This window comes from Porcisia hertigi, chromosome 35 (assembly GCF_017918235.1).
Source record: "Porcisia hertigi strain C119 chromosome 35, whole genome shotgun sequence".
In the NCBI taxonomy this organism is placed as follows: Eukaryota; Euglenozoa; class Kinetoplastea; order Trypanosomatida; family Trypanosomatidae; genus Porcisia; species Porcisia hertigi.
The window spans coordinates 2,192,316-2,204,604 of NC_090594.1; the positions used below are offsets into that span (position 1 = coordinate 2,192,316).

Here is a 12,289-nt window from a genome sequence, read left to right on the forward strand (position 1 = left end):
CGTGCAGCAGCAGTCATTCCGTAAGGCGAGTCACCATATAGGAAAGCTAGCGATGAACCTGTATTGATAGACAATGCTCTCTGTGCGTCAGGTGTACGCGGTTTGAACCCGTCGCCGCTGCCAAGAAAAACGCAGTCTCTTCATAACACCACCGGCCTCGTTTAGATTCCGCGTAAGGGATGAGGGGGCGGGGGGGGCGGGCGGGGGGGTCAACACGTCTCAAGACTAGACGGCCCCCCCCACCCCCACCCCCGGAATTCAACTCATTCTTTAAAGTGTACACAACATCGCAGAAACGTGAGCGCTTGTGCTGGGGTGCGTGCTTGGAAGAACGCGTGCAATACCGTCCACACACACACACACACACACACATGGACACGGGCATACGCACACAGGTTCCAGCATTCACACAGAGAAGTGATTGACTCTCTCACCTGTGAGAAGTTAACCTGCCCTTAGAAATGCGCACAGGGCTGTTACGGCTCCTACATGTGTGTGCAGAATGCAGACTCGCAAAAACAAAACGGATAACTGAAGGGAAGCGCCAACCTCATTTGTGCGTTTTTGTGTATAGTTGACAAGACGCAGCGACGAGGGAACCGCAGGACCGCTAGAAAGCGACACACAAGCGGATGACCGTAGCAACGATGAGGCCTGCTTGTCCCCCGCGGGAAAAGAGGGGGTATGCGTCATGAGAGCCCTAAGTGGGCCCCGCAGTCTGCGGAAAGCACGGCGATATCCTCGTCGTCACACACAAGGCGGCTTTGCTCTCCGACACGCCTCGACCCGGTGCGCCGCGGATTGTGACGCTGTCGAGCCAGGGGTGATGGCAGACCTCAGCGAGCGAGGGACGACGCGCTGCGTTCGCGGCCATCATGCGCGTAATGAGATCCCTACACGGCGCAGATAGAAGCGCCATTGACTGATTGAAGCTGACGACGTCACCAAACCGAGGGGGATCCGGCACGGTGCCGGAGCAGAGAATGTACAAGAGCACTCCCAGAGACCACACATCCACCGCAGCAGTAATTCGCTGCGCTGGCGCCCCGTCCACGGGGAGAAGCGCCAGCTCTGGTGCAGCGTAGACTGGCGTGCCCGCACCAGCGGTGTCTGAGTTGCCACCCCCTCGATTTCGGCCTTCATACCTCGCACTGCCAAAGTCAGTGAGCTTAAGCTCCACGTCGTATGGTGACCGCGCACTGGCCTCTGCCTGGTGATCATCGGCGACAGAAAGCATGGCATGGTCTTTGGTCTGCAGCGCTGATGCTGCCAGACCCTTCGCAGTTGCCGATGCCAACTCTGAGGAGGTGGTAAGATCACCTGCAGGCCCTGGTCGAAGAACGTGTACCAGCACGTTCTCCGGTTTGAGGTCGCAGTGAATAATCCCGCGACTGTGGATGTACAAGATGGCCTCGAGCAGCTGCCTGAAAAGGTGACGTGCTTCGGCCTCGGTGAAGGGGTTGCGTCCGCGCCCGACAATGTAGTCGAATAGATCGCCACCGCGCACGTACTCCATGATCAAAGCAACACAGTCCCCTCCCTCAAACGCATCCATCACCCGCACCACGTTTGGGTGATCCATGCTGCGCATCATTTCAATTTCCCTGTGGAGCGAGACCACAGCCTCCTCGGGGAGGAGACGCCCCCGATCGATCAACTTCACCGCGACTGGGCCCCCCATCTCCCGATCTATGCCCAGGCGTACCATCGCAAAGCCCCCCTGCCCCAGCACGGGCCCCAGTTTGTACCGCCGCAGCGCCCCCACAGCCGCAAAACCCGATGAAGAGGGCTCGGCCAACCGCACAAACTCAAATGCATACAGGCTAGCTTCCCCCAGCATCGGGTTCAAGAATGAAAGTTTGTCGCGCGGATACAGCGCCCCGAAGTGACCGTGCTGCGCTCGGCGACCATTGATGAAAGTACCGTTAAAACTCTTGTCATGCACAAACACATCATCTCCCAGGACAAAGAGCACGCAGTGAAGTCGCGACACGGCGCTCGAGGAGAGTACCAAGTCACAGCAGCTGGGGTCGCGCCCGACACGGAGACCTTCTGCACCGAAGCGCGTTGCTCGCACGCTTGTGATCATAGGTGCGCCAATGGGAGTGAGCTCAAAACGCTTCGGCTCGACATGACACCGAGTAGACGAGTTCTCTGCGCCGCAACACACGACCGATTTGTCTTGAAAAGATGCCATCGGGTATGCAAACCGCTGAATAAGCGGAGAACCCCGACTGCCCCTCTCCGTGGCGTAGCAGCCAGAGCGCTCTCGCTTGCGACTGCCGTGAAACGGCTTTCCCAAAAGCCTGTCAGATTCACCATCAATGGGATCACACATTTTCAAGGTGCGTGTATGTGGGTGTTGTCAACCATAGGGGGAGGGGAGCACGAAGGAGAGAGAGGCGGGGCTTCTCCCACCTGAGTGCAACCAACGTGTTGAGGGAGAGCCGACAAGAGAAGTGAGGCGCAGAAGGAGACCATAAAGTTCAATGATTGAACATGAGGTGCGAGAGATGGCGGGACCATCGCACATTCATGTACGCCGCCACGGAAGCATACAAGTTCGCGGAGCCGGACAAAGGAGAGGAGACGACAACGATAGGGGCCTAAAGAACACGAAGCAAAAAGCGCACCATCGGTGCCGTCAGTGCAGCCTGGCCATCCGTAGAGGAGAATCGGGCCCTCGGTGCCAGCGGCATACGTGCGCACCGAGACAACAGATCATGCAGGACGAAAGAGGCACGTGTGAAGGGAAGGTGCTGGATGTGTGCTCGTGTGAACGCGAGCGCCGTGCGATATGTTGCAAAAGTGCGCGTTAAGCCCCCCTTCTGGTGTCATTCCCATACCCCTTTGCATTCTCTTGACTGTTTGTTTTGCCTCCCAATGCACCATGCTGGAGGCGTCGAAGCTACATAGGAAAAGAAGGAAGCTAGACACGGTTTGGCGCTGCAACGCGCACTCGACGCCAACACCACGACGAATGCGTCCTCGTCGTTGAAGTTGACCTAATAGAGACACGATGCTGTGCGCACCGAAGGGGGGCAGAGGCCCACCCCTACCCCTATCCCACCGCTACAGACTTACACAACCCCACGACGCAAATAGCGTGGAGGGTCAATTTCTCTCGAACGATTAAAAGTCAAAAATAAAAAGCGGCTGTGACGGTACTGTCGACCAAAATGCCATGCAGCCAAATGACCCAACCAAAGGCAAATGCTCCAAGGAAATACGAAGGGGGTGAGGTGGAGGGGGCCGCCATGAGGTAAGGGCTGTGGAGGGGATGTTCGACAACGAGGATGAACTCAGAGCCCCCAAGAATTTTTGTGAAGCTACCTTGTCTTGTGCATGGTCTACTGGCGCGTGTCGTTTGCGAGTGCAGGTGTATAGCACGTCATAAGCAGTGAGTCTCCCTTCCGCATCCCATCCCTCCCTTTTTTTCCTCCCTCACAGGTCATGTGCCGCCCTCATTCTCATTTTTCTTTTACATTGTGATGTGAAAGCAGAATCCGACAGCGCTACGCAGCGCACACACACACACACACGAATTGTTAGATGGACATTACGAGACACGAAACTCGGGATTAAGCTGCCTCCTGCCAGGGAAATGCAAACTTATAAATATATGTATGTGCACATGCGTCACGGGATGGCGAGCCTCTCTTGACAAAGTCACCAGACGGGAAAAAGCACAACAGCAACTCCGTCGGTCACACAAACTCAAAGGAGTAGAGAGAGAGGGCTGGCTGGAACACACAGGACAGACACTCGCTACAAAGCGGGCGCGTAACGTACGTCTATTACACGAGGGCTCGGCAATGGCGTTGGCGGGATCCATGGTGGACCGTCACGAAAAGTAAAAGAAGAACACACAGGAAGGCAAACATGTGCAAAACAGAATAGCAACAACGAAACAAATACGAGAGGCGACGCGGGGAGACAAAGAGCCCGATGATAAGGGAAGGGGCAGATGGGTGAAGGTGTACGAGAGATGGAGAAAGATCTCGCTTGTGGGTAAGTCAAGAAGCAGCCTCTTCTAAATGTACGTCTCAGGCGTGACAGGAGGCTGCGAAGGCATCACAAAGCCATACCCCCCCCCCGCTGTGAAGACGACTGTATACTAAATCAGGCGAGGGAAAGTTTTTGGATCCCTCGAAGACCCTGCTGTACGCCGCTGGATATTCCCCCACGCATCGATATCGACTACTGCGGACTGCAGCCAGGCCCCCAACTGCCGGAAACGTTGACGCCGTCGCTGTTGCCTTTCAAAGGTCGGGAAGACTCGACTTTCCCAAAATCTTCAAAGATGATGTCGCCGAGTTCCCTGGCGTCCATCTCGTGTAGTACAATCGGGACCGCAATGAGGGGGTACATGCACCCTGCCTCACGTAGGGGCAGCGGCGTCCGCAGGCGTACGCCAGCCTTGGACTGCAGACTCTGCTGCACCAACAACAGGAATGCCGCCTGGTCCTTGACTACGTTGAACTCCCCAAAGTAGAAGAGTTCAAGGCAGACCTCCCCTGGTGAGCACCGACCATCGACGTGAGAAAATGGATCGGGCGTGCGCACATCCCAGAGTGGAAAGGGCTCATCGACACCGGGGCAATGAATCGCGAATTCACGGTCGATGCCCGCCCTACGCGGACCGTGACCCACGCGAGAGAAGATACGGTGCACCTCCGTCTGCTTGGGGTCGTAAATACCAACCACGCGCCCCGTCAAGCCAGGCATACCGGGTGGAGGCTGGTGCGGAGGGTCGAGATCGGTGGTGCCATCTTCGCCCTCTAGTCGAGCGTCAAGAAAAGCTGGGCGTTGACGAGGGGCGTTGAGGCGCATGGCTACGAGACGATCATTGGGCACAGGGACATCCCTACCAAGCATCTTCATTGCCAAGATATAATCCGCGTGCGAGAACTCCTGCAGGCCGTCATCGCCCTTTGCAGGATTGTTTTGGTCCAAATTGTTGTTTTCAAGCTCCGACTCCCTCACCACATGCGCCGTCAGCATGGGGTCCAGCTGCTGGCCCGTAATACCAAGACTGCGTAGAGTAGTCGTGTTCTCGAGTAGTCCGTCCAACATCAAAAGGAGTTCCTTCGATGAAAACCCAAAGCGAATCTGAATGAGCCCCTTCAACTCCGCAATAGTGGTGTCTGGCGAGAGAATCGCGTCACTGTCTTCCATCACAGAGCACTTCCCGGTCAGAAACCACTTGAGTGTCACCCTCATGGCTGCGACAAAGGAATGGAATCGGAGAAGAAAGAAAACGAGAGAGAAGATGCCCAACTACGTGAGTGTCAAACGGGATACACGTAAGCGCACCCGGGCACACACACACACACACACACACACACACACACACACACACAGGATCGATGATCAACTCACGAATACGAAGTGAAGGGGTAACGGCTGCTGAGACGCAACGCCGATAACGGGAGTGTGGAGGACGCTTCGACCCTCTGCGACACTTGGCTGTGTTTCTGCGTGACGATGCCGATGCTACTGAAAGCATGTGAACATCGACCATGCGCAGAGACAGTCCGACTCAAAAGGGCTGCGTGGCGTCTGATGCTGGACTCTTGGAAATTACTGGATTTGCTCCATCGACGCTGTTCAATGAAGCTCGCTGAACTCAAGCCGTGGGCAGCATCCGATAAAAGCACACATATTGGAAAAACAATCAGAGTAGAGAAAAAGAGAGAAAGGTGAGAAGTACAGCGGCGGGGTGCGGCGGGCCGTGGCCTTCAACGCGAATTACGTGTCCGCAGAGAGCCTCATCCATTCAAAAAGAATCATCGAACTCGAAACGCCCTGCTAATATGAGCAAGCGGACTCAGGCATACCGCAGACATGTCACTACAGTGTCGCTGGTGTGCCCAGCCAAGGGAATCCGACTTAGCGGACTGTGCTTGGCCAACAAGCCTTGGCGACACCGATGCTATGTCGCTGGCAACACGATTAAACCTGCTGCTAAAATAGCGTTGTTGCATGCCCAAAGTTCGCCCCTTGGCGAGCAGCACACACACACACACACACACACACAACAAAAATTGGGCTCGAGTCAAGCGACGCGAGCCGTTCACCTGCCAACCCCAGAAGTACAAGTCTAGTTGAGAAAGAGTGATGAAAAGTGTTGGGGGAGAGTTACGTCGACTTGCTTCGTGTGCACCACCTCGGCGCCATCCCGTCCCCGCATCAGTACTTGCGCCACTGCGTGTTGCACTTGTTGCACGTGATGATTACCGTCATCGGCTCATCGCCCGAGCGCGTCTGCCGCTGTTCCCACGAGGAATCACGGGCGCCGCAGGCGTGGCACTTGAAGAGTGTCGAGTTGCTCGTCCGCATTGCCTTTCTAATTTCACTGAGGTTCGTGTCTTTGGAGCGCTCCTCGATCTTCTCCTCAATTTTTTTGCGTAGCTCCGGATTGGCCAGCTCACGATCGTCCATGGTAACTAGGCGCTCCACCAGAAGCTCTCCCTCCACCACTCTCCGCCTCAGCTCGCTGTTTTTGGTGTCTTTGATGTTGAACAGGAGAGTCTGAAAGGTGTCCTTCATTTGTTCCATGTCGCCAGGGATTGCCTCCACGATTCGAGTGCACAACTCCAGCACGCGGTCAGACTCATGCGCCTGCCGCTCTTTCATCAACACCCCATGCATCAGCACCGCCCATCGCTGATGCAGGGAAACCCTTTTAGACGCGGCTGCCGCACTGGACGAGGACACACACGAGGGAGAGATGGAGGCAGCAGTAGGAGGCGTAACAGGGGTGAGCTTTCCAAGGGATGAGGTGGGTGTAGAAACAGGTGTCTTGCGGACTATTTTGCGCGGCAAGTTGAGGTAGGGAGGCTTCGGAGTTGTGGGGGCACTCTCCACCTTCGCCTGTTTCGGCGAGACAGGCGTGGGGTCGCTGTTGGCGTCATCACAGGGTTCGTTGGCCACCAAAGCCCCGATAGAAGGCCCTTCAGGGCTGCTGCCTTCACCGGTGCCACTGCAAGAGGAGAAGGCCAAAAAATGAGTGATAGGCTCAGTAACGCGTGGGCGCTTCATCCCGGATATAGCGGATGTAATTTTTACTTCCCGCGTCGCTGACAATAGCGCCTCCGGCGGTGAGACGACAGAGCTCGACGGTGGCGCCTCGGATGGGGCAAGAGGTTGGACAAAGCCTGGCATCGTCCGTCGCACGGCCTGCCGTGTCGATGCGGAGAAAAGCGAGCCGGAATGGAAAAGAGTGAAAGATTCTGTAATACACAGCAACAGGAGACAGAGATAAAAGACAGCGCAGATATAATGTAAAATCGAGAGCGCGTATGAGAAAGGTGAAGGACCGATTAGAAGCTTCAGCTTTTATGAAGAGGTATCTTTGGACGGACAGATCATGTGAGCACCCGCCTCGCCACCAGAGTAATGTCGGTATGGGCCTATATATATATATATATATATATGTGCGTGCGTGTGCAGTGCGTGTGTGAGAAGTGGTGGGGGAAAAAACGACAACACACCGACTCGCCCCCGTGTGAAGTTGCGCGCCGACAACCTTGACAGAGTGAAGCCGCGAAAGGTGTGCGCTGCGCCTCGCAACCAGCGAAAGAAGAGTAGAATAATAATAAAACAACTTCACCAAATAACACAGGGAATACGGCGCACCGGTGCCTCTCCGTCCACGTTTATTCGCTTAGGCGTTTCCCCTGCAACGACCTCGGCCGTGCCAGAAAAACAAAAAAAAAGAGAATGGATATAGTCCCCCAAAGGCAGGGGCGACCGCACTGTGCATACACAGGGCGCGTGTCACACTTCTCGCGGTGAGCGCAGTCGGCTGCAACAAGAGGGGGAGGGGGGGGAGTAAGAATGAGAGAGGGGGGAAGTCCAATCGCAGCACATACACGATATGAGGCACTTCGCGTCAGAGGTTCCAGAGGTGCGCACCGATATATACACCACATCGACCTGAAACTGTGTCATTACTGCGGTTCTTTATTACTTTTCCTTTGCTGGGCAAACAACAAGGAGGGGGGAGATACCGCGTCTTTTGAGGACGATGACCATCTGAGAGGTAGTGACTGAGCTGATCTTTTTTGTGTGGTATTTGGACACTCCTAAACCTTCCGGCCCGCAGTCCATGTCGAGACGCACCGTAACGCCCGCATTGGCAGGGGAGTGAGAAATGTGGCAGGAGATCAAAACGTGGTTTTCCATGTACTTGAATAGATGTCCTCTCATACACGGCTCCCCTTAATGTTTGCATATGAATACATAGAGCTCCCAGCAGCAGTCCAAGCATAAAGCGTTTGAGACAAACACACACACACACGAGGAGGCAGACACTGTGGCTGCCATGGTTTCGATACCTCCTTCTCTTCCACCCCCCCTCCTTTCCCCGCCCACCCACCTAATCTCGCTCTTACTGTCGAAAAGAGAGGGAACACTTGCAGCAGCGCAGCAACGTCGGCGTTTCATCGTCGCCTTGCCATTTCACGAAGTCAGTGGAGCGGAAGTGGGCATAACACTCACGAGACTCGCACGCGGGGCAGGTGAACATGTGCGTTACGGTGTTGTTGAGTCTATCGAAATACTCCACGGAGTACTGGTCCAGTCGCGCCTGTCGAGCTCTTTCCAATCGTTCGCGTTCGGTGTGACTGAGGAGGCTTAATTCGTCCAGGGCTACGAGCTCCTCCGGACTCAGGCGACCAGTGAGAACACTCTCTCGGAGCTTTTCGTTCAGTGGATCAGCAAGCGCGCGAGTAACCGCTCGAGCTACATCGCCACCCTCGCCACACTGTCTCAGCGCTGCAGCGACTCGGCTCGCTATATCGTCCACGTTGGCGGATGGACATTGCGCTTGACTCTGCGAAAGAGCCTGTCGAATGACGCTGCAAACGTCAATACGAGTTTGGCTGCGAGTGGCCTCACCAGTGGCGCGACTTGATGAGGAAAGAGCTGCACGAGTAGAGCTGGCGCCCCCAACGGGGGTGGGCGCACATCGACGGTGAGTCACACGCGACGGGAGCCGCGACGACATCAACTTCACAAGATGCATGCTAAGCGCTGAAGCGACATTCGCCTCGGTGTTAGAAGCACCACTGTCAGAGCCCCACTCGCTATCTGACATACTCCCTCTTGGCAGACCCGAAACCCACAATTTATGGCGTCCAATGTTTGTGTGTAAGTGAGAAAACCGCTCTTTTCTCTTTGACAAGAAGAGAGAGAGTGATACGGTGGGAACAACACATGGAAGAGGGCAGGGGGAGGCGGGGGGAGTGGCCATCGAGGGCGTCCTGTGAGGGAGCATGATCGTCTCAACCAATGTGACGGTGGTGGGTGGTGCGATCATACCGCTTTCACCAAGACCGTACCCACCGGTGGTGAGAATGGATCCTAACGAGAGCGCAGAGTTGACCGCTTCTCAGCCTTCTGTTTTAGTTGCCCGTGCAATTGAAGGTACCCCTCTTTGCGTTGGGGATACGGGATCAGGCCTCAGCAAGCCGGTGGGGAGGGGAGGGGGGGGGGTGCCTTGATCCCCAGGCACAAGGGCCTGAGAAAACGATCTTTTCCTTAGCTCCGTCATTCCACCCGAATCACACACACACACACACACACAATGCACTGGCACGGTGAGCGCTTCGGCTCTAAGTAGGCCTCGTATTCCTCCTCGCGGCGAGGCGACTTCTTCACCTCTCGTGGCCACAAGATGAGCAACCTCCTCGCTTCAGGTTGCTGCTTTTGCTCTTTCGCGTGATGCGACATCTTCTTCCAAGATGATTGCCGGGTTCTGTGAGGCAGTCACGTCCTGCCGGTACGTGCACAACCACGTCCCTGACTTGCTCATCTCACCTACTTTTCTCCAGAGACGCAAAATTCACAGTACCGCAAATACTGGCATGGTGCAGAGCGCTGGTGGTAGCCCTGCCTGCGGCAGGAGACGGGCGTATCAACCAGCAACCAGGAGAACGTGATGCCAGCGGTGGCACTTGATGCAGCGCAGTGCGAGGTGGCCGAATAGCGACATGAGGGAGTAGGTGCTGCTGGTCAAGTATTTCGCCTTCAGCAGCGAAGTTTGTCGTCGGCAAAGTCGACCATCAAGTGTGGCGATCGCTCCCCTCTTCACGCTGTGCGTTGAGTGCGTATACCATGGTGAGAAAGGTCCCGGCGCTATGGAGGCACGTCACACGAGCCAGACACCAGCTGCTGATCCCTTGTATGTCCCCCCCCTCCCCACGCACAGCCTCCCTGTAGTGGCTGCAGAAAGCCCGCAGTCACCTTACTACGCACAGCGCAGCACAAATGTGGATGGGGCAACCTGGACCTGACCGTCTCAGCCTCTACCTCGCGGTACAAGACGATCCAGTTAGACTCCGTATGCAGGATGCCCCCCCCCCCCCGAGGCCCTAACAGCGTAACTGCATCCCAGAAAGTGGGAGTTCCCGTGGCAGAGAGAAAAACAGAGAGCTTCTGTGGTATGGATCAGAAGATCCTCCGTGTTCGCGAACAGCCCCAATCGCCTCCAGAGGCTGCGAGGCTGCAGCCCCGCTGTCGCTCTCAAAATCCTTCTTATCGCTCAGCGCCATCGAAATGTGAGGCGTGCCCCTTCGGCGCGGCGACGTGCACTGATGACGCCTATGAAAAGAAGTGTGCAAAGGGACATCTTCTCTTATTTCGCTCTTTGGCAGTGGCCGTGCGCGCCGCCTCCACCACCACCCCTCGTTTTTTGGACTTGTGGGAGCTGCTCTACCCCACTCTACCCCACCCTTCCATTTTCTGTAGGTGGGCAGATATTTGCCGCCTCGGCGCGGTTTCATTTGTCTCCTCCTCCTCATCCTTGTGATCAGACATAAAAGCCGCGGGCGCGATCACCTGCGAGTCTTGGGAACGTGCTCTGCCCAAGTCTATCCCGCACAGAACTGGGGCCTGCATTGGGAAGTGGTCGAGAACCACGTTCAGGCTCAGCGCAGCCTCTCAGTTCTCTAGGCCTGTTACCTCGCGCCCACCGAAGTGGGGCTCCCTCATGAACTGCCTGCAAAGTGAGACAGGATTTGCATTGGTACATACACCTGGGACTCCAACAGTCGATTCAACCCATTCAAAGGAAGTGACTTTTCACAGAGACTCAGGCCGCGGTGACTTAAAGCAAGGGTGGTGCCCGGAGTGGCAGGCAACCTCCCCCAGCCCCTTCAAAAGTGAGGCCATCCGGTCCTAGTAACTCTTGGGGGTAGAGCAGGCATGACCACAGCCTCGGTGAGCAAAGCCGCCAAAGATTGAAAATGGGGGGGGGGGGGGTCGCTCGTCACCGAAGGGGCACCCCTGAGTGTTTGCACCACGATCTGTTGCAAATCTATCCGCTCAACCTTTCATGGCAGGTGAGCGATGAGCTTGGATAAGACTGCACCTGTCCGGATGTTGCTTATTACTTGCTTTTGACAGAACGAGTAGGGAGGAAGCAGCTTTGAAAGAACGTGCGTGAGTGTTCCTCTGCGTGTGCGCCAATGTGCGATGGTGTTCCTCAAAAGTGGCCAAATCTGTGTTTTCCTAGACGCCCCACGGCCTGCGCCCAGTGAGCATCCGCCATGCTGGTGTTGACGATGAGCGCAAGTGGCCTCCATGAATCCTTCGAAAGCGACTTTGAAGCACAGTAGGATGGTGGGGTCTTTGATGTTGACAAATCTACTCTTCACCAACACCTGTACTTTCCCACTCATAAACTAGACAGTTACATCATGCGAAATCAAAGTGCATAACTGCGTAGAAACGCCCGTCTTCTCATCCATCCTCGAGACGTGGAAAACACGCTCAGTGCTCGGTATGATCATCCATAGGCGCGGAAAAAGTCCGTACGCGCCTGGCTCGGTTACACATGAGAGAGGTCGACTTAGAGCGGGTCTTCTAAGATTAGCCTATCGGGGCCCAACGGCAACGAGTCCACCGCTCTGCAAAATGGCGACCACGAGGGCATGCAAAGTACTACCGACTGACATGGATCCTATAACAGGAAAGTAGGACGGCATGGGATGAGCTCAAAGAACTGTGGTATCATAGTTGGGGCTGTGTGTGATCTAGCATCTCCGCACGAACCCGACGCTTCTCTTGAAGGGACGGGGGCACTCGCCTGCAAGGTTCAATGGGAAAAAAGAGGGGGGAAGCTGAAGAGAAGCCAGTGAGCGTGAGTGAGTCGTCCACGCTCACTGACCGAGGCGCGTCTTCGACTTGAAATGTGGACACGGAAAAAAAAATAAGTGACCCATTATTGGTGGATCATTCATGATGTCCGCTGCTGCCTAATCCTCACCGCGTAGCCCTCCCT

At 55.6% G+C, this 12,289-nt stretch overlaps 4 protein-coding genes across 4 annotated transcripts; all 4 read right to left on the reverse strand.

Moving 5' to 3' along the window:
* Positions 1 to 700: 700 nt before the first annotated feature.
* On the reverse strand, positions 701 to 2,338 carry JKF63_01572 (uncharacterized protein; the record flags this gene model as incomplete). The annotated part of the gene is made up of 1 exon (XM_067897618.1): positions 701 to 2,338. The coding sequence occupies one exon, from the start codon at positions 2,336 to 2,338 to the stop codon at positions 701 to 703; it is 1,638 nt and encodes a 545-aa protein (XP_067753775.1).
* Positions 2,339 to 4,200: 1,862 nt separating this feature from the next.
* On the reverse strand, positions 4,201 to 5,223 carry JKF63_01573 (uncharacterized protein; the record flags this gene model as incomplete). The annotated part of the gene is made up of 1 exon (XM_067897619.1): positions 4,201 to 5,223. One exon carries the CDS (start codon positions 5,221 to 5,223, stop codon positions 4,201 to 4,203), a length of 1,023 nt encoding a protein of 340 aa, XP_067753776.1.
* A 969-nt stretch (positions 5,224 to 6,192) lies between these two features.
* On the reverse strand, positions 6,193 to 7,167 carry JKF63_01574 (uncharacterized protein; the record flags this gene model as incomplete). The annotated part of the gene is made up of 1 exon (XM_067897620.1): positions 6,193 to 7,167. The coding sequence occupies one exon, from the start codon at positions 7,165 to 7,167 to the stop codon at positions 6,193 to 6,195; it is 975 nt and encodes a 324-aa protein (XP_067753777.1).
* A 1,228-nt stretch (positions 7,168 to 8,395) lies between these two features.
* JKF63_01575 (uncharacterized protein) lies at positions 8,396 to 9,103 on the reverse strand (the record flags this gene model as incomplete). The annotated part of the gene is made up of 1 exon (XM_067897621.1): positions 8,396 to 9,103. The coding sequence occupies one exon, from the start codon at positions 9,101 to 9,103 to the stop codon at positions 8,396 to 8,398; it is 708 nt and encodes a 235-aa protein (XP_067753778.1).
* Positions 9,104 to 12,289: the final 3,186 nt, after the last annotated feature.